Source organism: Gymnoscopelus braueri (assembly GCF_963280865.1).
Source record: "Gymnoscopelus braueri genome assembly, chromosome: 8".
Classification (NCBI taxonomy): Eukaryota; Metazoa; Chordata; class Actinopteri; order Myctophiformes; family Myctophidae; genus Gymnoscopelus; species Gymnoscopelus braueri.
In genome coordinates, this window is record NC_137609.1 from 13747119 (window position 1) to 13773690 (window position 26572).

The 26572-nt window shown below is 42.0% G+C and overlaps 1 protein-coding gene across 1 annotated transcript in view; it reads left to right on the top strand.

Moving 5' to 3' along the window:
* gbe1a (glucan (1,4-alpha-), branching enzyme 1a) overlaps positions 1-26572 on the top strand; it is a 183382-nt gene that overhangs the window by 87948 nt on the left and 68862 nt on the right. The window contains exons 6-7 of the mRNA XM_080436613.1: positions 4534-4624; positions 12811-13020. Coding sequence (XP_080292739.1) covers positions 4534-4624; positions 12811-13020 — 301 coding nt within the window. The remainder of the gene's footprint in view (positions 1-4533; positions 4625-12810; positions 13021-26572) is intronic.

Below are 26572 nucleotides of genomic sequence, written 5' to 3' on the forward strand. Positions count from 1 at the left end.
CCATAAGAAAAAAATAAATCAAACAGACAAAAGGCAAGGTCTGGAGATAAAAAAAAAACGAATTAAAAAGAATAAATACAGATCTATCTGGTTGGCTTTGTAGCTCCGTAGGCCGCAGCGATGACCAAGTGTCGTATAGGCACTTAAAAGTTCCCCCGTGCAGGCTTTCAGTTTTGCCTGGGAGAATTTTAAACTGGATCGCCTGGGATCTGAACATCCAGGGATTTCTGAGAGCGCAAGCCGGCTGGGTTCCAAGGCGACAGCAAAGCATGGCTGAGAAAATGACTTAAGTGTTGAGCACATAAGTCCAAGTCGGGTACCCTGGTGAGGTAGGGGGATAGCCGGGGGATACCCAATCAGAATCAGTTTTATGGTCCACATTGCAGGTTTACTGTTGTAAAGAAGTGAGTGGGGAAAACATGTGTGCACGCTCCATCATATTGTAGTGTTCCATGAGAAAAGAGAGGACAGAGGGTAGAGTGAAAGCAAAGGGAAAGAGATAGAAACACATTAAATAAAATAATATCGATCGATTGGTAGATTATTCAGAAGTGTGATATATTATTCAGAAGTCTGCAGTTACTGTAGTTAGTTGGTTAGTTTCTGTCATTAACATGTTTTCTTTTCAATGATAGAAAGTATTTTTTCCAAAAGGTGTATCAATAAAAAAACGAGACATGACTCAGTCATGTATACCAGCATGCAGAACGGACACTACGCAGCGCGTATGCAGAGGTGTAAAGTAACTAAGTGCATTTACTCAAGTACTTTACTTAAATGTTGTCCTATATATTACTCTGTATCACAGCGATTTGAACCGACGGCAGGTGTGTATAGTAGCCTCAGAGGCGAGAGGCGTGTCTAGTACCATAGCTTGGGAGGACGACACCGCCCGTTCAGAGTATGGGAAAGTATCCCCATTGGCTTAAAGGACAGCCAATGATCGAAAACATGTCGAGAATATGTCGGGAAATGACCAGTGCTGAGTCTCTTTGTAGACGCGCATTGCATGCTGGTTAAAAAAGAAGAAACAATGAAGACTGTATAACATGGCCGTACATTGAGGAATTGTATAATTGAGGATGTTTAGAGAGAACACAACCAGATTGAGACAATACAGTGTTGGATATTGACATTTCCCCCAACTATCATGATGTGACTTTGATGTCACGGCTTCAAAGGACTCTTGAGACATGGTAATCTATTTTGACGTCTCCAGGTGTTTACAGTGTGGAGGCAGACTCAGCCTACGTCAGGGGTAAATACATTTCGATTGCTGTGAGCAAGAACGACTTGTGTGGGTTCAAAGAGATACTCTGGGGGGACAATGAAGAGTGAGATGTAGTTTATGGTACATGATCAGAGCTGAGTTAACGATACACACAAAGAACTGTACCTGGCTGGTAAATTGTGTGTGTGTGTGTGTGTGTGCGTGCGTGAGTGTCAGAGACTGGTAATTGCCAGTTTTGTCCGTTTTTGTCAAAGACTGGATAGTATAATTCTCTCCGGACTTCGGAAACACGGCAATTAATCATTATCACCGCAAATTAGACACATATAAAATCCTTCTCTCGCTCGCTCTCTCGCTCACTTTCTGTCTCTCTCTCTCTCTCTCTCTCTCTCCCTCCCTCTCTCTCTCTCTCTCTCTCTCTCACACACACACGTCAGAGACACTTCACAGGAGTACTGTGTGTGAGAAGTTCCAAGTGAAACAGTTTTAATTGAATGAAGATATGCAAGCTGTGCAACGCCTTGTTGTCCTACAACACACCAGCAACAATGCACACGCATTTGAAGACGGAACATCAGAGACAGACAACAGCTGTTATAGCGTCAAGTCGCATAGCGTGCAGGTGAAACTTCAAAGATAATCATAAATTACATTCATGTACATTGAATGCACGGTCCCAACCCATAAAACTTTACCACTTAAATCAAAAATCTCTATAAGGAGACTGTACAAGATCTCCACAAAAGCTTTGGGAAAGTCAACTTTCGTATATAGTGATGTATTACTGGCCAGTTGAACCAATCAACATTTCGAAGGATTATTCCGAAGTGCCTGTTTTTGTGAAGACCCTTTGATTTCTCGAGTGTTCTGTTAAACTGATGATACAATATGTTGTTGGAAATCATTGCGCATGCAGCCACGGACACAAAATGTGCGATTCTAATGAATCCCCTTATTCAAGATGAAGCTGGTCAATTTTCTATTACTTACTATTATTTATCCCAAATATAATGCTGTAACTGTTGTTATTGACTAAGTTTATGCACCTGCTTGTCGTTCCTACAAAAAATGTATTGATGTGACCTTTATTTTTATCAGATGTCCGGTAAACTATAATCATGCCAGACATTCTGACCGGCAGTTTAAAATCCTAGAGCGACCTCTGAATACAGTATAGGATAGGTACTGTGTACTGGACATATAACCTTACAGGATAAATAGGTTCCGACAATCATATGTTATTGTCAGTATCTGCTTATCTAGAGGAAGAAAAATGGAGTCTGACAGACGGAAGACAAAAAGGCACAGTTAGATTACTTATTTTATTCAACAAAGTCAGCTCTGGTGAGATAAAAAAACGTTATAGCAAGAGGGAGAGATTAGAGAAAAACAGAGAGGCAGACAAGAAAGCATGCGCGTGCACACACACACACCCACACATACAGTACACATACACATACACATACACATACACATACACATACACACACACATGCACGCACGTGTTTTCAAACACTGGTTGGGAAACGACGACACTGAATGACTTGTTTGTCATCAAGGTTCTAACATTTCAACTTTGTTTGTCCGTGTTTGCCAGTCAAGCCATTCCATATTATACAGGCTTAAATAGCAGAAGTGGAAACACGTATAACCTCGCCTGAAATCCTACGCCTGACATCACATGAGGCTGACAAGTACATGATGCAACTGTAAGGTCAGACCTCACAGTGCTTTAAAGAAATAAGATAATGACAAAAAATAATGATGGAGTTGTCAAGGTGACGCAGGGGTAAAGGGACTAAGGTCAAGCCGGAGGCGCTCAGACAAACACAATTAGCTGTATTTGGGTAGCCGACAAGAGGAGGCCGTTCTCTGTCACTGCACTAGCGACTCCTACGGGTTGGTCTGTTCAGCGGGGAGTGCATGGAACTGGGAGGGATAGCGTGTTCTTCCGCATAACGTTATGCCCTCCCAACATTATTTCTATTGGAGGAGACACGTGGTTATATCTACAGTGCACCCTCCTCAAGACCAGCAAGTAGGAGTTGACATTAACAGGGACTAGACAAGAGGTGGAATTGGTGAAATCGGGTGAACGCTTCCGTTCTGTCTCCTTCTCTAAAACCCCTATAACTCCGAAACCTTTTTACGTTGGGGAAAACGACTCATTTTGTATGCGCGATCGCTGCGCCATTGTGACCCGCGTGAAAGATGTTATCGTTCCAGGCGTTAGCCAGGACCATCGTGCAAAATGCACGCATGCTTTGTTTCACATGGAATGCACGTCGTGGAGTCTACAGCATAAACAGCAGCTCAACGGTGAGATTTCTGGAGATTTCTGGCACCGAACGTAATCTGTTATTATAAAATCCTGGCACCGAATGTGTTAAAAGAATGACTTGTGTGTGTGTGTGTGCATGCGTGCGAGCATGCTGTACTCTTTTCACTTGACAAAAGTGACTTTTGAAAATCCGCCACTTTTGTCAAGTGATACTTGTCAAAGTGGCTGATTCTTGCATGAGAGATTCATGAACTGTCCTGAGAGATCCTCTCTCTCTCTTAGACACACACATGCGCGCACACACGAGCGCATGCACGTACACACACACACACACACACACACACACACACACACACACACACACACACACACACACACACACACACACACACACACACACACACACACACACACACACACACACACACACACACACACACACACCCCCCTCGCACACACAATCTCCCAAGGCGAAGTGGTTTAGAAGTAGGTTAGAGTCTGAAGGTCCCTGTGGAGCATGGACCATCTCTCCCTCTCTCTCTCTCTCTCTCTCTCTCTCTCTCTCTCTCTCTCTCCATCTCCTCTCTCTCTCTCTCTCCATCTCCTCTCTCTCTCTTATCTCTTATTCTCTTTCTCCATCCCTTCCTCAGAGTGCTGGGGGGGGGAAGACTTGACCCGCTGCAATCAGGGAAAAAAACATCACCTATACAACACTACACATTCTCACACAAGCGCTCACATGCACGCTTACACACACACATGCGCGCAAACACACGCGCACACAAACCACACACGCATGGATGAACACAACTCACAAAAGCACATTCTCCACAGGAGCACGCACGCACGCACGCACGCACGCACGCACACACACACACACACACACACACACACACACACACACACACACACACACACACACACACACACACACACACACACACACACACACACACACACACACTTTACATAAAGTGTAAAACTCATGTTTTTTGGGTGTTTCTTTTTTTTTTTGGTCCAGGTTACAACTGTATCCAGCTAATGGCCATCATGGAACATGCCTACTATGCCAGTTTCGGTTACCAAGTCACCAGCTTCTTTGCTGCATCCAGGTAAAAAGCCCCAATCCACTGTCACTGTGCTGAGAAAAAGAGGGTGATATCGTACTGTCATACTGCCTGACGTGTTACTGTATCTGACAGGACGTTTTTGCCCTACTTCTGCACGGTAAAATCCTTAATGTTCATTTAAAGCCTGATTGATACTTTTCTTGTCTTTTTTGTTGTTGTATCCTACTGGCTCACCAGCCAGTGAGGAGCCCCCACCGGGAGCAGTGTTGCCAGATTCTGTGAGAGAAACAAGCAACCGGGTCTAGGAAAACAAGCCCAAAAGAAGCGACTATGGGCCACATGAGCACTTTAAACATATGCATCAGCTATTTGAAAATAGCCGATCTACAAGCTCACAACGACGCGTTGTGAGCTTGTAGATCTGCTATTTTCAAATAAAATCTTGGGGGGAAATTATAATAAGCAGATCTGGCAACACTGACCGGGAGGACGTCGAGTGTAAAATGAAAACAAATGGACCCTTATGTTGTTTTCATTTTACGCTCTCCAGAGTTAAATTATTGTTAAACATCTGCATTACTTAATTTGCAAGAAGTCTACACAATTAGAGAATGTAGAATAATTGTTATTTTGATCAATATTTGCCTGTCATCTCTCCTACAGTATGGTACCACATCAATACAGCATGGAATTGTGGACAAAAATCGTATCCAGCGATAACAAAATATTCTTAAGTTTTGGGTCTGAGTCGCTAAATCCCATCAAACGGTGGTCCGTGGCTCAAATGCAGAATAAATAACTGACCTTGATATGAAAAAGGTTGAAAACCACTGGTATTGTCAGGATATGCATTTCTGTGTCTTGTTTTGAAGTGTTTCTGGTTCTTATTTTGTAGTATTGTTCTAATTGTTTCCTGTCCGCCCCTGTAGTTTTGTGCCTGCCTTGTCTAACCTGTCTTGTGATTTGTCTGTGTTTCCACCTGTGTCCTCTTAGTCCTCGAGCCTATCCCAGTGTTGATTGTCAGTTGAGTTCACCTGTGTCCTGTTATCCCTGTGTCTATTTAAACCCTGTGTTTGAGTGTGTTCCTTGTTAGTTCCTCGTATGTCTACCGTGTGTTCAGTGTTACTTTCCTGCCTCGTTTTTTGAGTTTATTAATAAATTGCTGGATTTGACCTGCTGCCTTCAGTGTCTGCATTTGGGTCCTCGTTCAACACTTAACCCTGACAGGTATAGACGTTGGACAAAGCTGGATGCACCGCGGTGGATTAGAACCGCGTGGTATAGGCAGCCACGTTAGCACTGTGCCTACCTAGCCTGATTCATACTTTTGTGACGTGAGAATAGCAGACCTACAAGCTCACAACGTGGTTGCATCCGCGGCGCGTTTGTGAGCTTGTAGTTCTGCTATTCTCGGCTGTTGACACAAAGACCTTTGACCTGAAGGTAGCAAGCAGGCAGGCTCTTTTAGCTCAGTGGAGAGACGGTTTCAAATCCGGGGTTAGAACAGGATAGTTACACTTCTATAAATCCATCATCCTGAGTTATTATGCGCTCATTTTGACAGCCCTAAAAAGAACATAGTAAGAACTTCTTGTAGTCATTCTGACTTTGAAAAACTCTTCCATGCATTTGTCTCCAACAGATAAGATTACTGTAATGGCCTTTTTTGCTGCCACTACAGTACTCACTGGGACGCGAAAAGCTGAACACATTACTCCTACTTATCACTTCATTGGCTCCCTAGATGATACAGAATTGATATATACAATGTATTATTTAAAAGGCTTTAAATGGTGTATCTGTTAAATATGTCATAATCACAACTTTCAGATCATCAGGGCTTAGATGTCCATAAAAGGTGAAACTACATTTAGTCCTACTCTCTGGAACAAACTTACTGACGACTTGAGATCTGCTACAACTGCCATATTTTAAAGGCAGGCTTAAGGCCCTCTTATTTTCCCAGGCTTTTGGTTAGTTAGGTGGGTGGCTGATGGCTGTAAATATATTTATTTTGTGCACAATTCTTTCTAATCTGTAGCACATTGAGTTTACCTGATATGAAATGTGCTAAACAAGTCAAATTGACTTGATTTGACCTCAGTGAACCAGCCTTAATTATAGTTCTTTTGGTACAGCAATAATTGTACCAGCTCTAATTGCCAATTACCACTGGGTCACTTGCTGTTATCTCTCAGTGTCTCCAGCCTCTATCCTCTTCTCCCAGCTGTTCTTTATTTTTTTTCACTTTCCTGATGCTTTTTCTCCTTGGAGATCTATTTAAAAGCCATATGCCGCTGCTTTGGTGGATGTGATAAGTAAATGGTTATATTTTCTTACTGTGTGTGTGTGTGTGTGTGTGTGTGTGTGTGTGTGTGTGTGTTGTCTACCTTACACCCTGGCTGGTCTCAGAACCCATAGATATATACATGACCTTTGACACGATTTTGTTTCTGGTTTGACACAAATTTTGACCTGAAGGTTAAAATTCTATTTCTCCCCTGAGCAAGCAGGCAGGATCTATACATTATATAGTATTGTTCCCGAACAAGTATGTGCATAATGTATCTATTTAATAACCTGCTGTCAAGCAGTTAATCCAGCCACAGTGTCGCTGTCCGTGGTGCTGTAATGCCGGTCAACTCACTGTCAGAAACAATAGACTCCTGGTTTGATTACAATTACAAATTCATTGTGCACGCACGCGCACACACACACACACACACACACACACACACACACACACACACACACACACACACACACCTCTCAAGCCCTATATACTTCATATGGCAAATAGCTAAAACACGAGATCTACACTCTGTGATAATACAGTGTGTGTGTGTGTAGTCTTTTCACCGTGTCACATTAATTGAAAGCAGAGGGTCAGTTGTGTAGCAGACAGTTAGGAAACAGTGGATGTCAGGGTGCAAGGAAAGAAGATAATGAGGGAGGAGACTACAGCATCACACGAGAATACGAGAATACAAAACCTCCTGAAGCAGTGATTCTCAAACTTTTTTGTATTTGGCCTCAGACCCCCCCCCCATCTGCCAGGGACCCCGATGTTGTTAGGTGTGCAGTTGGAGGCCAGGCCGGAGCCATATTGTGTGTGTAGCAGTGTCAGCTGAGCTGGGTAGTTCTCTTTGATTGGTCTACTTTCTTTGGGGAACATACATTACATACATACACATTTGGGCAGAATTTGGGGGACATACGTTACATATAATCATATTTGGGCAAATTTAGGGCGAACATACTACACAGACAAACGCTGTTCTAAATGGCTGACCCCCTTCGGTGCGGCACCATCAAAACAGCCATGTTTTATGACAGCAAAAACAGCCAAACTACTGTAATCAGGGAACTACTTCTTCATTCATTGAGAGCAGCCCCTCAGTACAGTATGTCTCCCTGAGAAGAGGGGAGGAGCAGAGGGCAGGGTGATGATAGGATGAACGGGGGAGAGGTGACGGGAAGGGAGGGAAGGGAAGAAGATGGAGAGAGGAGATAGGGGAAGGGGGGGGGAGGATCGTAGAGGACTGTAAAAAAAGCAGTGGAAGATTGCAAATCATATCATGCGATGGAGCCGGCGAGAGAGACGACGAGTAAATAGCTCTGTCTACGTTCATCTCTCTCCGCCTGTTTTTTTTTCTTCCTGTTTTCAGGAATGTTCCGTGTCATCCGGCAGGGTGAAGAAAGGTTAAAAGGATCACTGGTTTTCATTGCTTCCTTCTCCTTTTCATTGCATAAGCCCCATTTATTATTACTCCAAGGGGCAATATAACAGGCAGTCACGCTATGGCCTATAAACCTTGTATATACAGTGTCAAGGCAAGGTTGCGGTCTCGTCGGAAGTTTTTCTGCTTGGTTACATGATTTGCCTCCATGACCTCCACCGTGCAGGCTTGTAAAGGCACCATATAGCCTTGTACACGGTGAAATCTTCAGTGTTCATTGAACTCGGAGAGTGTACGGATGGAACCAAATGGACCCCGTGGTGTACTCTCTCTCTCTGAGTTACAAATGGATAAATGTGTAAGGCAACGGGCACACGGGCCATGTTTATCCAAGGCATACACAGGTTCTCTATTGACTCTGCCCTGCTGCCCGCAGCATGTTTTTTTTACTTCTTAAAGTGAGAATTAACCGTTGCAAAAAAGAGGCGGTAACATTGACAGGTTTACAGAAGCAGAAGGCTTTTTTTTTTCTTCCTCTTACAAGGCTCAAGAATGTCTGCTCTCAGTAAAAAATGGAGCTGAGTCGACAGACAAGCCTGGATGGATCCATGAAATACCTTTTGGCTATGACTTCTGTTTTGCTTAATCCACTAAGACCGGGAACGCATCTGTGTGTCATTTAAAAAAAATGTTTGGGCTATTCAAAAATAGCAGATCTACAAGCTCGTAGCGCGGCACTTGGTGCCGCGCTACGAGCTTGTAGATCTGCTATTTTTTTTATTTTTTTTTAAGCGAACATTTTTAACTTCTGGGGGATTCTACAAATGTCTTCTAAATCCTAACAGTTTAAAAAAAAGAAACATATGTTGCTATAATATCAGTGGTTCTCAAACCTTTTTCAGGTCAAGGACCCCCAAAATGACATGTATTTGGCCGCGGACCCCCCATCTCAAAATATGTTGTTCCAGGGACCCCCCCTCAGAAGCACAAATCGGATTTAAAAATGTTTAAAACAAATATATATATTCAAAGATTTGCACACATTTTCACGATTCTTCAAAAATAGCAGATCTACAAGCTCGTAGCGCGGCACTCGCGCTATGAGCTTGTAGATCTGCTATTTTTGAATAGCCCAAAGAAATCTTTAAATGACACACAGATACCGTTACCGGTCTCAATGGGTTAAATTGTTCTGAATGTGTTCATCTGTGTTTCTTATCTCTATTATCTAGCAGCCAAATGTGCGTCTGTAGAAACTCTGCTTATCTGAATCACCGCCGCGAGGCTGGCACCGCGAGGCTACCGCCTCGCAGACAGACCGTATCGGCAGGAGTATTGTTTTATCTTCTTTCGGTGGATGAAATGCTCTGTTTTTGCAGTCAGACGGAACATAGGAAAGCTGAGAGAGGAGACAGTTTAGCTGAGACAAAAAGGATTCAATAACCCATCAGCCGCAGTGTGGCTCGGGACACAAGTGTCTTTAACGACTGATGGGTACGGATGAAACGCGGCCTAAAACAAAGATACTTTATTTCAAAACGTCTCAGAAATGTCTCATAATCCGTCCTGTGCTGTGGTGCATTTTCGGAATTTCAATAATGTTTACATGACACGGACAGGGACATGTCTGGGTTTAGGAGTTTATATGTTTATTTGCTTTCATGGCAGATCTCTCCTCTGGGCATCTCATGCAGGAAATGAGACCACATACTCTACAGTAACTATTCCATCTCTCCTTATTGTTATTCGTAGACTCAAAGACTGTCAGCGCAGGGTCATGCACTAATGTAGTGTTCACTCAGAAGCACTGGAACAATAAATGAGTGGGCATTGTGATGCCCTAGAGAAGAGAAGAGGGAAATTGGTGCGGAAATTGAATGACATTTGAGTTTAAAGACGCAATCCATAACTTTCTTGGGTGTGAATAAAACATTATTTTTAACCAATCTGTATGGTAGAGTATGTTAATGCAATAGAACTAGCACAGCTGTGGTGGCTGTGAGGTGATCTCCCTGCTATTCTACTGAGACATTTAGATCCTGTCGTCGGGCAGGACCACGACTTGGTTGGCAAGCGGGATTGCATGTAGTTCAAGTGGATTGATTGACTGATCGATTGATTGACTACTTTATTAACCAGTTAGTTAACGGTACATGCTAGAAGGATAACACACAAATCCCCAGGGGGCTTGTTTCCATTGAGGGCCATTGTACTCAATTCATCAGGAGGGAAACTGTTCAACTGTAAAAAAAAATATTGCCGCTCTTTGGGGGACCAAGGTTTCAATCCCGGTTAGGACATGGAAGTTATGGATTACAGCTTTAAAGCAAGGGGTTGTTGTCAAATGTCATCTTTCCCTAGTAAAATAAATTTGGTCAAATTGATACCAACTGCTACTTTACCATAGCAGTCAAATCAGTGTACTGGGTGTTCTTTCCAAAAAGCTAGAGCTCCTTGGAATGAACCAATCAAACTCCTCCTATTCCACTCAAAATACAGAATTGGACATTCTAATTTCTACAACACATGGCTTTCAAGCCGTTTCACCTTTCATAGTACAGTATCTGTCGTTTGTTTCTAAAGTATTCAGGGCCATATTGTGGGGAAACTGCGTAAAGCACAGTCAACAATACGGAGGGTGGAGCGCGGCCATGAACTTTTAGTATTTTCCAGACTGGAGAATGGTAGCCGCGGCCATGTGGATTGGATTAGGCTGGAAACGGTACGTAGGTGGGTTCAGTCTTGCCCGATCGGACAATAGCTTTTCATTAAGAGCAGTGCACTGTGCTCAGCGAAACGGCCTACTGATCATATTTCACAGTGTCATGGAAGAAAGAAAAGCCTTGGAAATGTAATGTCTTGCAAAAGTAAACTAGTGTCCTTGTGCGGAGGGTGCAGGGTCATCTACAGTAACAACACATCTGTCTGAAGTGGTCTGCACTTCAAGCAGACCGCCAAGAGCAGATGAGGTAAATATCTGGGGAGGAAATAAATACAATGAATACATCTGGCACCATGCGGACAGACATCTGCGGTCGACGTCTGTTCAGGGTCTACTTTGGGTCCATGTGGACGTATAATGGACCCCGAGCAGACATTCGACTAGTAGGTCCTTTTCTGCAGCAGTCCTTTTCTGTATCGGTGCACACCTGTCTATGAGGAATGTTGCCTATAAAATGAGGTTGGTATATGCTCTGAGTATTCTTCCAGTACACTGGACTCTGATAGGCAAAAGTCAGCCGACAGTCTGCAGGAGTCTCCATCCGTGTGTCTGCTCTCAGTTTGAAACACATAAGCATCTTAAGAGACGTTTCAATGATGTCCTGCAATGAGCAAGACAGAACCGGGCAGTACTGTACCTATCTAGTTTACCAATCTAGGGGTGCAACGGTTAATCTTTTTAATAAAATAATCGATCTTGAAAGATTTTCAGAAACATTGCATTGTGACACATTGTGAGCTTGTAGATTGAATATTTTCACAATTGCTGCGTAATACCATTGTATGACAAAGTATTAAATTGGGCTTGAATGGTTAATCAGACTAATATATTTGTTGATATAAAATGTGCTTCAAGATAATTCAATTAATCAATCCTTTATTATCCTTTTAGCCCAAGTGATACTGTACTTCCGTGCTGTTTACATCTTTGACTAATAAAGTATTCAATCAATCAATTAATCAATCAATCAACCAATCAATCAATCAAAAGAGTAATTGATAATATAGAATAATGGTTAATAAAATAATCGATACTCTAGTTGCAGTAGACCATTTAGTAAGCCTTAACCTTCTCTGCATGTCATGATGAACAGCACTTAAAAAAAACTTGCTATAAATGCTTTCCAACATGAGAGATATGAATGTGAGTGAATCAGACAAGCAGGAACATAAAAAGCGGGTTTGTGTGATTTTGGAGACATTTATCTGGGTGCAGGTGCATCTCCACCAAGTAAAGTGTGGCGAAAATGGCAATGGATGTAGCCCACAACTTGCTATACCTGGTCCAGGCAGGCAGCCGTCAGACGGTGCTAATAGTGGTCGTCATTGACCGAAAATGTGCAGTGTACTGCTGAACAACACCCCCCCTCTACTGCACCCCTCCTCCCACACGGGCAGACAGCGAGTCCCAAAATACCAAACGCATACAGGCAGGGGAACAACAACGCCACTTCGCCTCCGGAAATGTACTTCCTCTCAGGTATAGCAGGCTTAGTCCATTCGGGCAGACAAGGATGTGAATTGCAGGTTCTCAAGGTAAGAATGAATAACTAGCAATTGAGCCAAAGAATAGAGAAAAAGCGCTCACAAAAAGCCTTGAGGTTGATACCAGTGGGAACAGAGGTTTCTTGGTTTAGACAAAATTTTACTGTACCCTAACATTATTTTTTTCACAAAATGTTCTGCACCATTTTGTGCTTTATTCATTTTAACTGCTTTGCTTTTTTTTATGTAATATGATGCATTTGTTTGTTCAAAGATCTGATTCTTCTTCTCGGTTTACTTAAATGAAGTAAGGTTCTATTCTTTTCTCTTCTCTCTTTCCAGTCGCTTTGGTACCCCTGAAGACCTGAAGAGGTTGATTGACACAGCCCACTCCCTGGGGATCACCGTTCTATTGGATGTGGTCCACAGCCACGCCTCCAGTAACACTGCTGACGGCCTCAATCAATTGGATGGGACGGACAACTGTTTCTTCCACCCAGGAACCAGAGGACTGCACACCCACTGGGGCTCCCGCCTCTTCAATTACAATAGGTGACACACACACACACACACACACACACACACACACACACACACACACACACACACACACACACACACACACACACACACACACACTTGACATCTTTATTTGCTTTCACATTAGAAAGTCTTTAACACAAACAATAGTAGATGAACAAACTTGGGAGCCTCAACAATAAGTGTTTCAGGATACAGATCATCACATATACAGGAAGCATCCTCTCCTCCATATGTGGCGACTGCCAATTATCACAGACACTGAACAGAATTTAGCCAAAGACTTAGCTCTTGGCTTGGGCATTCCTGCAATCTGCAGGCCTCTCGCAAGAAATGTATTGACATTACAGAGTCTTACAAATATGAACATAAGCAGTTTACATTTGTAACCAAGCTGTATAATAGCATCCTTAAGACGTTGGTACTTTAGCACCTTGGTAAGGAATGCCTCTTCCAGACTGTGGTCGAATGTACAAAATGGTCACTTCTCTACTGTCCTCATCAACAACAACAACAGTATTAGCTGTAACATCTGAATTGCACAGTTTGAACAGTTGAAAGACGAGAGTGCTTATACATTTTGGCAGATGATGACTTAACTAACGTGACACACACACACACACACACACACACACACACACACACACACACACACACACACACACACACACACACACACACACACACACACACACACACACACACACACACACACACTTGACATCTTTATTTGCTTTCACATTAGAAAGTCTTTAACACAAACAATAGTAGATGAACAAACTTGGGAGCCTCAACAATAAGTGTTTCAGGATACAGATCATCACATATACAGGAAGCATCCTCTCCTCCATATGTGGCGACTGCCAATTATCACAGACACTGAACAGAATTTAGCCAAAGACTTAGCTCTTGGCTTGGGCATTCCTGCAATCTGCAGGCCTCTCGCAAGAAATGTATTGACATTACAGAGTCTTACAAATATGAACATAAGCAGTTTACATTTGTAACCAAGCTGTATAATAGCATCCTTAAGACGTTGGTACTTTAGCACCTTGGTAAGGAATGCCTCTTCCAGACTGTGGTCGAATGTACAAAATGGTCACTTCTCTACTGTCCTCATCAACAACAACAACAGTATTAGCTGTAACATCTGAATTGCACAGTTTGAACAGTTGAAAGACGAGAGTGCTTATACATTTTGGCAGATGATGACTTAACTAACGTGACACACACACACACACACACACACACACACACACACACACACACACACACACACACACACACACACACACACACACACACACACACACACACACACACACACACACACACACTATAAGCAGACAAAAACAGAAAGACCCAGACCCAAATATGCAGACACACAGACATACGTTCACAACACTTGCACACCTTACCCCCCCATACACGCACAAATACATGTGAATACACACACATTAAGCTGGGTTCACACTACAGGATAATCAAAGAGATTTGGGTCTCCCAGCAATCCCGGGAGGCCGGTCGGAGCAGATTACGATCCTGTAGTGTGAGGGGTTCACAGATCCAATCTTTAACCTCCTGATCTGCTCACAGATGCAATGGGCCACCCCGACAATTATCAAACATGTTCGATGTATATCTGAGGCGGTCACGCTCAACCTCAGTAGCTGAGAAACACAAGTCTTGGACGGATCACAAGCGTAGAGTGGGCGCGATCATTTGCAGCTACCGCGTCGTGTCTGGAACATGTTGCTGCCACGGAAATGTGTAGTGGTTCATTGTTATACTGGGGAAATAATCTCAATAGTATCATATATATTTATTTAAAAATCTTCTAGTGTGTGCATGTTTGAGATTATGTGTGTGGTACAACCTGATTTTGCAAAATCAGTTATGCTTTTAAAACTCCTGTGGTGTGAGCGCAGCTTCACATGCATACACACAGCAGTGAAGCAGTTGTAGAGCAAGTTCCTACGTGTGGGGAGGAGAGCAGTAATACACCATTTGAACCGTTTATCAATGAGTACATTAACACTAACAACCTCCATACATGCACCAAATGCTGTGGCCTAAAGTACTGGTTCGCAAACAGTGGGTCGGGACCCGTTTCTGGGTAGCAGACCCATTTTTATAAATTTATTATTTCAAGAAAGAAAAAAACCCTGAAATGTTTCAGAAATGAATAGAAAATGTAACTTTTTTTCAAAAGAATGCAGATACAGTATGATATTTGCTCTCTGCGACATGTAATGCACTGATACACATATGGAGCTCCTGGCCAACAGAGTGTAGCAACAGCTCTGGTATAATGGAGGCTTGTTCAAAGCCTTGTCTGCCTTTTGTTCATTCATTTACTGGCATTTCTATTCCAGTTTTCATTTATTAATTGCTGTTTTCTTTGTGTGTGTGTGTGGGTGTGTGTGTGTGTGTGTGTGGGTGTGTGTGTGTGTGTGTGTGTGTTATTTTTGCTCTCGAATGGCTTTTTGTTGGGACCAATTATGGGTGATCCTCGTGGGAGCAGACTGACCTCTTCAGATGTCTGCTTATATTGTATTGATTCTCTCTTTCAACCTCTTTCATCTCTGGTTGATGTGTGTGTGTGTGTGCGCGTGTGTACGCGTGCGTGCGTGTCACGTGTGTGTGTGTGTGTGTGCGACTGTGCGTGCACGTGCGTTATAGAGACACAGGGATTGTGTGTGTAAGTTATAGAGAGATAGAGGGGGAGTGAATGCGGGCGTGTGCGTGTGTGTGTGTGTGTGTGTGTGTGTGTGTGTGTGTGTGTGTGTGTGTGTGTGTGTGTGTGTGTGTGTGTGTGTGTGTGTGTGTGTGTGTGTGTGTGTGTGTGTGTGTGTGTGTGTGTGTGTGTGTGTGTGTGTTGTGAAACGAGGCTGTCTCATTTACACAATTCTCCTCACCCTGTGGAGAGAGGGTCACCCGCACTTTCAATTATCATCTCTATCTTCCCTTCTCTGTTTCACTCCCTCCCAACTCTGCCATTCTCATTCTCTCTCTCATTTGTCTCGTTCTCTCCCTTCCCACAATCCTCTCTGCATCCTATCCTCACCTTATATATTCCGTCTGTCGTTCTGTCCATCGATTTGTGTCTCTCGGTTGAATCTCTAGATTTTTCTCTCTATGACTGCTTTCTGCCATCCTTAGTCACTTAAACCTTCTATACTTTGTAAAACTAAAACTAATACTCTCTCACTCTTCTGGTTATTGCATGGGTGAAATAGACTCTCTCTCGCACGGTGTCTTGCCGTCTCTCCATCCCTCTCCCTTTGTCTTTCATGTGTCTCTGTTTGTCTTTCTCTCTCACTGATCAATCTCGGGGCTGACGTCACACACCAGCACAGCACGCAAACCTGTCATCATCCCTCAATATTTCCACCGCCATCCCTTCTACATAGTCACTCAAAACACCTTCGCAGTACTCACACTCATCATGCCACCGTCATCCCTTCTAAATAGTTGATTTCCTCCTCGTCCTTTAGTGGTGAGGCTAACCCACTGACAACATAATCAGCTTCATCCTTGTGGACAATCCCCTAGAATATAGTCATTTGTTTATAATATAATAAGATATACTAAAACTGTTGAATGAATATGAGCAATTACCAACAATTTTCCTTCACTACGCAGAGCACACGCTGACTTCTTTCAGGAGGGGAGATTCTACACTCTGTGGTAACACCAAGATGCTATAGCATTTAGCCTGATTATTTAGCATAGCATTTAGCCTACCATAAAGCACTGTGCTCTGTGAAGATATCAATCTAGCCGTGAATACTGTCTGTGCACAACATACATCGCTGCTGTCGGGCAGAAATCTTGTATCTCCATATTTCAACTTTTTATGTTATTTTTCTAAATTAATGCCCTACTTCATCATACAGTGTCACATAAAAGTAGTGAAAATAGCACATCTACAAGCTCACGACACGTCGCAATGTGACGCGAGCTTTTAGATCTGCTATTTTCACTATTTTACTTTTTAAAATAATAATAAAAAAGGAACAGGTTTTGGACATACAAAGTTTCCACTCGACTGACGACATTCACCTTCATACTTGTACATGTATCTGCTCTCGGCTGTGGCACATCTATCACAACTTCCTCTACGTAACATTTGAAACTGTACAAGATAGGTCCTTAAAATTTGATATAAAAGCAGTTGTTTATCAATTTCACTATTTTACAAAATCAAATCAATGAAATACACTATCAACACCTCTGGTCTGTCTATGGTCCGTTAGAACGAACCAGAATTGAGTTCAGAGTAGGATATTTTGGAAAGGGATGTTTTAGAAAGTAACAACAGTGTTGTATGTCACTTTAAACTACTTTAAATGTTCTTTGACACGGAGAAAAAGAAAAAGTTAAAGTTAGTCATATTATATTATTCTATTTAATAATAATAATAATAATAATAATAATAACAACAATAATTTATAATAATATGTATATATTGCCTATACGTATTATGGCTTATGCTGTATCTTCAATAACCATAGATCATAAATAAATGAAAGTTAAGCTTTAGAAGTTTTGTTTCATTATGTTCCCATGGAAATGGGAAGTACTTATATAAAGCTCCAGAAAATGGTTTCAGTCGTCTGAATCAAAATGTGACCGTGCTTAAAGACGGTGTCACTCTCACCTCTGAAACCACACCTAATCCTGCTGTCCTCTACACGGTTTCAACTGTCTGCTGTTGCTAGGAAATGCATTTAGGTAATACTTTTCTAGTTTTTCTGACCACTCAAAGCGATTTAGAGTGTATGCCTCGCAATCACCTGTCTCGACCTCTTACCGTCTCTTTCCCTCTCTATTTATTCCTGTCTCTCTCTTTCTCTCTATATGAGCCATTAGATGAGCTGGGAGATTTGCCACCTTCAACAAAACAAGGCCACTGGCCATAACAATATGCCCCCCAAATTTCTCAGAGACTCAGCCGCCTCCATTGCTCCAATCATCAGCCACATAGTAAACCTCTCCATCAAACTGGGACTACCGCCCTATTTCTATTCTTAATTCCTTCTCGAAAGTTATGGAAAAAATAGCTTATGAACAGGTTGAAAAGTATCTTGCTGAAAAAAAATACGAATTCCAATCTGGCTTCAGAACATCCCACTCCACTGACACATGCCTTCTCTATTTGAACGACCACATCAAACATGAGGTGGACAATCAGTAAGTGGATGATATACAGTAAGTTGCAGCGACAGGCCCAGACAATGAGAGCTCAAAACCTGCGACAGGCCCAGACAATGAGAGCTCGAAACCTGTCTGGTCGCTTCACCCTGTCTGTGATCCCACCTCCTGTGGCATTCGCATTGCAATTTCCAAAGCCATTTCCATCCCTCACCACCCATTGTAGCTTCACTCTAAGGACCATAAGACTATCTGGGTTTCGGTGGGGCTTTCTGAACCGCCTTGGCATTGTGAATAGCAACTCAACAATTCTGCTCCTCTGAACAGCTGCCATCTGGACCCTTGCTCTTCTCCAGGGTGCATAAGTCAGGCTCATTGGACAAAGTATTTTGTGCAGTAATTAATGGCCTTTGCGTGTATTTTCGTGTGTACAGTAAATGCGTTGTTGTTGTGAATGTGTGTTTGTGTGTTTGTGCTTCAGTGTTAGCCCTCATTATAGTCAAAGCTCCGGCCATTGCCAGCACATTATCATAACAAGAAGAGGAAACATAATATTCATTATATTAGAGGTTAAAAGTTTAGTATTTCTGCCTGTGTGGCACTTTTCCCCTCATCATGGCTGCATGCTGAAATGACTTTCCAGTGCACTTGGAGTTTGGCTTTGTTTTTGAAATTTGCCTTTGTTTTTTGTTTTCTGAGAAGTGGAAAGTTGTAAGGCAAACTGTCTGCGTAGTTTGTAGTCCCTCTAAAGCTTTCCCGTCGAGATAAGGTGGCGCTTGTTTTGTTCCTTGACACGGAGCTGTATCAAACGGTAATTGCATTGTTTCGCCCAAGCTGCCTTAAAAGCGTCTGTTTTGTTTCATAATGTTTTACAGGCGAGCAGAAAGAGCAAATCAAACAGCACTGGGCAGTGGCTGCTTGTTCAGCAACAACAGCAAAACACATTGTGGCTTCCCAAAGTGCCGCTTCTAGACTGCAATTAGGGAGACTTTAATCACTTGTGACTGTGGGTGTGGGTGCACGTGCACGCATGGGCATACATTTCTAAGTAGATGTTTATGGGAGCCAGTCACACTGTATTTTTGTGTTTGATGTGTGTCCGTTTGATCGTGTAGTGTATGTGAATCTGTGAATATATTTGTGTGTGTGTGTGTGTGTGTGTGTGTGTGTGTGTGTGTGTGTGTGTGTGTGTGTGTGTGTGTGTGTGTGTGTGTGTGTGTGTGTGTGTGTGTGTGTGTGTGTGTGTGTGTGTGTGTGTGTGTGTGGCACCGTGTTGGTCTAATTTTAATGGGGGGTAAGCTCACCTCAGTCCCTGAGAGGCAAGAAGAGAATAGAAGAGAGAGAGCGAGAAGATGAGAGAGAGAGAGACTGAGACAATGGAGAAATGGAGTCATACTGTAAATGTGGAAAGTGAAGAGCTATGTCATAAAGGTTCAAGTTCCAAGAGGCCCTCGTCGATCATTACAGGCCTTGTTGCAGCATTGTGCTAAATAATTGGACTGACGTAGGAGTTCCTCTTGTAGGTGGTTGCTTATCATCTGCCATTGACCATGCGCAACTGTTAGAACTACTTGCTAAAAGATTGAAAATCTTGGGGAAATAATGATTGGCCCCGGGGCTATTCGTTTTCTTCTAGGCCCATTGTACGGTCTCATGCCTTATGCATAAGTAAAGCACAGACCTACACACATGCTTGCGTGTCATACATACAGTAATGCGCTCTCAAACATAACAGCCTATGCAGATGCAATTGTTGGGGTGTAAAGGTTCACATATCCGTACCGCACCGTTTCGGTACAGGGCGTTGGGTTCAGTACGGCCACATAACAAACGATGGTGGGAAAAAAAATATATATATATAAATATTGTATTGTTTTGCATGCAGAACTTCAATTTCAAGTTCCCTCACGGACATATTAAACAGGCACTCCATAGTACACATAGTTTGTCTTCCCCAGGAGGGTTATAGGGAAGAGAAAGTGCTTGTTTTGGTTACCTCTAAATCACTTGATAACAAGGCAGGCGCGCCAACAGTGTAGCCTTGAGGCTCGCATGTAAATGAGCGGACCATGCACAAACAGCACACTGTACGTACACACACAGGACACTACAAAGCCTGTCATGTTGTGCGCCGAAAGGCAAGAACTTAAAGACCCTCATTAGCATTAAGGTCTCCATTTGGGAACACTTCAGTTTCTTCTGTGAAATACAACAGTATAGAAAGACGAGTGCATAAGATGAAAGCAGCGTGCCAGCAGTGTTCAGTAGCGATCGGTTATGCACGTCACATGTTTTTGCCACCTGGCAAATGTGAATATCACAGCTGACGTGTCCAAGCAAGGCATCTGTGCTCTGCCTCTGCTGGAGAACTCATGACTGATGGATGGATGGACATCCGTAGCTACCGAAAGCTGCAGGGACTGCCCAGCACGTCCCCCCTGAGTGGAACATGTTAAGCCAAGTTCTGCAAACTCACCTTATTTATGACTTATTTATCATGCACACACATCTTGCAGAGGGACTTAAGGTGAAGGTGCTGTGACACTTACTGTGGCATCGCCTGCTGTGGGTGTAAATGTGAGACATTCATGTCTGCTGAGGACCAGCAGGTTGGCATTGGCTACACCTCATCTAAACAGCAAGTTGAATATTATTTACAGAATGTGTGCTATGTGATTTTGTTTTTTATAAGTTCTTATGGTTGACAAACGGTTCCATCTCTTGCTGCGGTTATAAATTCACTTACTGTGATTAGAGTGGTACTGTTTTTTGAACCCCCTTTGAGAGGAATGTGTAATGGAAAGGTTCAGTTCTTTAAAGAAAAAAAAGGGGGGAAAAAAACCATGGTTCAAAACTGAAATTCAAACCGAGATGAAATGTTTGTGCTCTGTTACACCCCTAAATTGTGTTTGTAGGTAAACAAAAACAAACAATAAAGCAACTATTTGCATTTAAGACATAATTTGGGGCCATAAAGAATAAACATAAAAGGATTAGGAAATGTGCATAAAGGTATACAGGTTTATATAGTGTATACAGATAAAACAAATTGTACTTTGAAAATACATGTTGTAGGTGAGCTTTTCTTAGAATTTGTAAAAGCTCGTTATTCTCTTTTAACATCTTTAAAGCGGGTCAATTTGTCTCAAAAACCCTCCCTCAAGTCTGTTGTATTTCATGAAGTGTGACAGCAGCGATTTGCTGGTCATATTATGCAGACAAGCAGTCACAGTGAATGACGTTCAAAAATCCAAAACATTGATTAATGCCTGTACATGAAACAAATCTCATCTGTCCAGCTTTGTAACAAGTCGATTGTTACTGTAACCCATTAAGACCGGGAACCGGCATCTGTGTCATTTTTTTAGATTTAATTTGCGCTATTCAAAATAGATCTGCTATTTTTTTTTTATCGTGAAAATTTGTGCAAATCTTTGAATATGTATGTATTTTTAAAGCGAACATTTTTAAGTAAAATCTTTGCTTCTGGGGGATTCTACAAATGTCTTCTAAATCCTAACAGTTTCTTTTTTGAAAAAAATTACGTTGCGTCAGTGATTCTCAAACTTTTTCATGTCAAGGACCCCCACAATTATATGTATTTGGCCGCGGACCCCCATCTGAAAATATTTTGTTCCAGGGACCCTCCAGAAGCAAAGATTTGAGTTCAAAATGTATATATATATATATATTCAAAAATGTGCACATAATTTTCACAATTTTTCAAAAATAGCAGATCTATGCTATGAGCTTGTAGATCTGCTATTTTTGAATAGCCAAAGAAATCTAAAAATGACACAGATTCTTCCCCGGTCTTAATGGGTTAATGAGAGCCAATACAGTTACAGTACGTTCACAGTAAAACATCTGTCTACCTGTCAGGTTACAGTCAGACTCTGATGACTTGTCTGCATGTCGTTCTCCCGTCACATAGCTCTCTCTCTCTCTTCCTGTGTTCTGTTTGTTCCTCCACACCAGCACACCTCGTCTCCACCACCTGCCACTCAAAGTTGTGCATCGAAGTGCTTCACACAGCACAGCCATCACAACTACCTAGGACAGAGGTCTTCAACAGGGGGTCCGGGACCCCTAGGGGGTCCTCAGAGTTACTACAGGGGGTCCCCCAAAATCTTTGTGTGATATGATTATTTTCTTTTACATTAACCACTTGAACCCTAGTATCCCTTTTCTGAGGAGAACTTTAGCCAAAAATAGCCGATCTACAAGCTCACCACGCCTCGCGCTGCGAGGCGTGGTGAGCTTGTAGATCGGCTATTTTTGGCAAAGAGTTATATATGTAGAGGGAAAAAAGAGCAGCAAAGGTTTATCTGAAACACAATTTTATACAATATAGAGGGGGTCCCTGCTTCATCTCTCTGTCAGCTAGGGGGTCCTTGGCCTGAAAACGTTGAAGACCCCTGACCTAGGATGTTTTGTCTTGAAGGCCCCTCTCACCAACAAATCATTTATACATTTTTCTTATAGTGCCAATGAAATAAAAACAAATAATTGCGAACTTTGCCATTTTTCAATTTTCTTATACCTTTTTCAAGTAGTCACAGAATATTTATCTCCAGTATAATCGATCCCCTGATGGGCGCTAATCACTGAGGGTTGCACTGTGTGGTTTCACAAATGTCAACGAGGTCATTGGACCTTGTTGACATTAATTGTCTTGCCTTTTGAAAATAACATAATAACATTGAAAAATACATAGTAAAAAATAAAGTGATCAGGAGCCGAGATACAGCCTTTTTCAGTAATAAGTTAAACAAGAATTGAATGGAGCAGCAAATCTTCAAATGATGATATCTTGGGTTCTGAACATTTTTTTCCCAAAAAATAATAATTTTGAAACACGTCAATGGCACTCAATGAGTTAAGCAGTGGTGGAAAAAGTACTCAATTTTTTTACTATCAATACTGCAATGTAGAAATACTCCATTACAAGTAAAAGTCCGGTATTCAAAATTTACTTGAGTAAAAGTACAAAAGTATTGCCATCAAAATGTACTTAAAGTACCAAAAGTAGAAAGTACTCATTATGCAGAATGTCCCACTTCACAAGTTTTCAAATGTATAAAATATATAAAAATCTTTATAAAAAAATAGCAGATCTACAAGCTCACGCATTGTGAGCTTGTAGATCGGCTATTTTCAAATGGCCGAAATATATACAGAGCTGAAGTGGTTAATGTGTGTTTTGTAATAATAATTAAAACCTTCAAAGTAATAACTAAAGTTGTCAAATAATTGTAGTGGAGTATAAAGTACAATATTTGCCTCTGAGATGTAGTGGAGTAGAAGTAAAAGTACTGAAAATTGGAAATACTCCAGTAAAGTAAAAGTACCTCAAAATTGTACTTAAGTACAGTGGTGTAACTTTACACCACTGTAATTAAGAAAAGCAGCTAAAGACAACAGTTAAAGACAACAGTTAAATTGTCTTTAACCACTTTTTTATTTCATCCTATATGCGTAAATGTAATCATTATGAGTAAATAGCGCCCCCTGGCGCCTGTCAGAAGAACTAAATGTTCTGGTCAATTCGGACTGGCATTGAGCGCTACGTGCTGTCGTCACCTCTCCCCCTCCCAGATTGCGCGCCGCAATGTAGGAACGCTCTATCGATCCCTGGGGATCAATAAAGTGCTCATTGTGCTTACCGTACATTTATCATAGATCCTCACTCCTCTATCGGTTTCCCCTGCTCCACGACTCCTTCACATCTCCCTCACCTTCTCTCTTCCTCTCCCCCCGTCTTTGGCAGTCCTCCGTCAGTCCGTCCGTCCGTCGGTCTGTCTGTCCGCCTCTGTGTGATTCCGTCCCTCCCCAGTCTTATCCCATTAAGACTGGGGAACGCATTCGTGTCATTTTTAGATCTCTTTGGCTATTCAAAAATAGCAGATCTGCAAGCTCGTAGCGCGGCACTCGGTGCCGCGCTACGAGCTTGTAGATCTGTTATTTTTGAAAAATCTTGACCATTTTGTGCAAATCTTTGAATATATATTTTTCAAAGCGAACATTTGTAACTCAAATCTTTGCTTCTGGGGGATTCTACAAATGTCTTCTAAATCCTAACAGTTTTCTGAAGAAAAAAAACGTATGTTGCTATAATATGAGTGGTTCTCAAACTTTTTCATGTCAAGGACCTCCCAAAATTATATGTATTTTGGCCACGGACCCCCCCTCTCAAAATATTTTGTTCCAGGGTACCCCTCAGAAGCAATGATTTGAGTCACAAATGTTCGCTTTAAAAATAGATATATTCAAAGATTTGCAAATATTTTCAAGATTTTTCAAAGAATAGCAGATCTACAAGCTGAGCTTGTAGATCTGCTATTTTTTAATAGCCAAAGAAATCTTAAAATGACACACAGATGTGTTCCCGGATTGAATGGGTTATTATAGCTCGGGGTAGAGAACTCAGCCATGCGACGTCTCCTTTGCTTAGCAGCCGGGGGAATAAGAGTGGGAAAAGAGAGAGATGGGACCCACAGAGTGGCAGTATCTCAGGATATAGAGCTGTCTTCTGTCCCCTTGTGCCCCTCGTCCAATCCCTGCTCTCCCCTCCAGTATCTCCCTCCACTAATAGAGAGATGCCCGTTTAATGAGGAGACAAGCACCTTCTCTTGGGTAACCGCAGACATCTCTGTTCTCTCTCTATTCATATAATAAAGCCAGCAGGAGCAGGGATCTAAAGACTAGTTTGTAAGCTCTAGAGAGAGAGAGAGAGAGAGATGAGAGAGAGAGAGAGAAGAGAGAGAGAGAGAGAGAGAGAGGAGAGAGAGAGAGAGGAGAGAGAGAGAGAGAGAGAGAGAGAGAGAGAGAGAGAGAGAGAGAGAGAGAGAGAGGAGAGAGAGAGAGAGAGAGAGAGAGAGAGAGAGAGAGAGAGAGAGAGAGAGAGAGAGAGAGAGAGAGAGAGAGAGAGAGAGCTGCGCTATGAGCTTGTAGATCTGCTATTTTTTGAAAAGTCGTGAAAATGTGTGCAAATCTTTGAATGTATATATATTTTTAAAGTGAACATTTTAACAAAAATCTTTGCTTTGGGGGATTCTACAAAGTCTTCTAAATCCAGAACAGTTTTTTTTGAAAAACTTATGTTGCTATATATACTGTATCAGTGGTTCTCAAACTTTTTTCATGTCAAGGACCTCCCAAAATGATATGTATTTTGGCCGTGGACCCCCATCTCAAAATATTTTGTTCCAGGGACCCCCCAGAAGCAAAGATTTTGAATTAAAAATGTTCGCTTTAAAAATACATATAACATATTCAAATATGTGCTCACATTTTCACGATTTAAAAAAGTGCCGCGCTACGAGCTTGCAGATCTGCTATTTTTGAATTGCCCAAAGAAATCTTTAAAATGACACAGACGCGTTCGCGGTCTTAATGGGCTAAAGGAGAGAGTGAATTCCTTGAGGACGCGCACCTGTCCGTCTGCCCATCGACGCATTCCCTCTGTCCGCATTGAACTTGGCAAACTTTTCGGTGCGTTGCCGAGATGATGACATCCTGAAGGTCTAGACCGTCAGAGTGAGCCAACTTTGATTGCTGACTCATGCTGTCGGTTACGTGTTCCCACGTAGGCGTCGGCGACTCGATCCAGACATCACGCGGTAACCCCGCGCGTCACCCCTCCACTCTACCCTGACAAGTTCCTGCCTCTCTTCGCTGCCCTTTATGAGCACAGCCGTAACCAATGCTGTAAAGTAACTAAGTACATTTACTGAAGTAACTCTACCTAAGTACAATTTTAAGGTACTTTTACTTTACTGGAGTATTTCCAATTTTCAATACTTTTTACTTTTACTCCACTACATCTCTGAGGAAGGTATTTTACTTTTACTCCACTGCAATTATTTGATAACTTTAGTTACTAGTTACTTTGCAGATATACATTATTATATTATAAAACATGCATTAACTACTTCAGGCCTATTTTATACTGAGGCTATTTGAAAATAGCCGATCTACAAGCTCACAACGCGCCACATCACGACGTGTTGTGAGCTTGTAGATCTGCTATTTCAAACATTTTAGTACTTTTACTTTTGGTACTTTAAGTATATTTTGATGCCAATACTTTTGCACTTTTATTTTGAACACAGGCCTTTTACTTGTAACAGAGTATTTGCATATTGTGGTATTGCTACTTTTACTTAAGTAAAATATCTGAGTACTTCTTCCACCATGTCGTATGTCGTAATAGGCGAAACATTAGGCGAAGATAGCAGATCTACAAGCTCACAGCGTTTGTGAGTTTGTTGTAGATCGGCTATTTTTGGTGAATATATTTGGTGTAGAGGGAAAAAGGAGTGGGGCCAAGTATAAGGTTATATACTGTACATAGTAAGTACTGTCTCTCAACTTACGCCTAACTTATTGTTACATTTTTATCCCA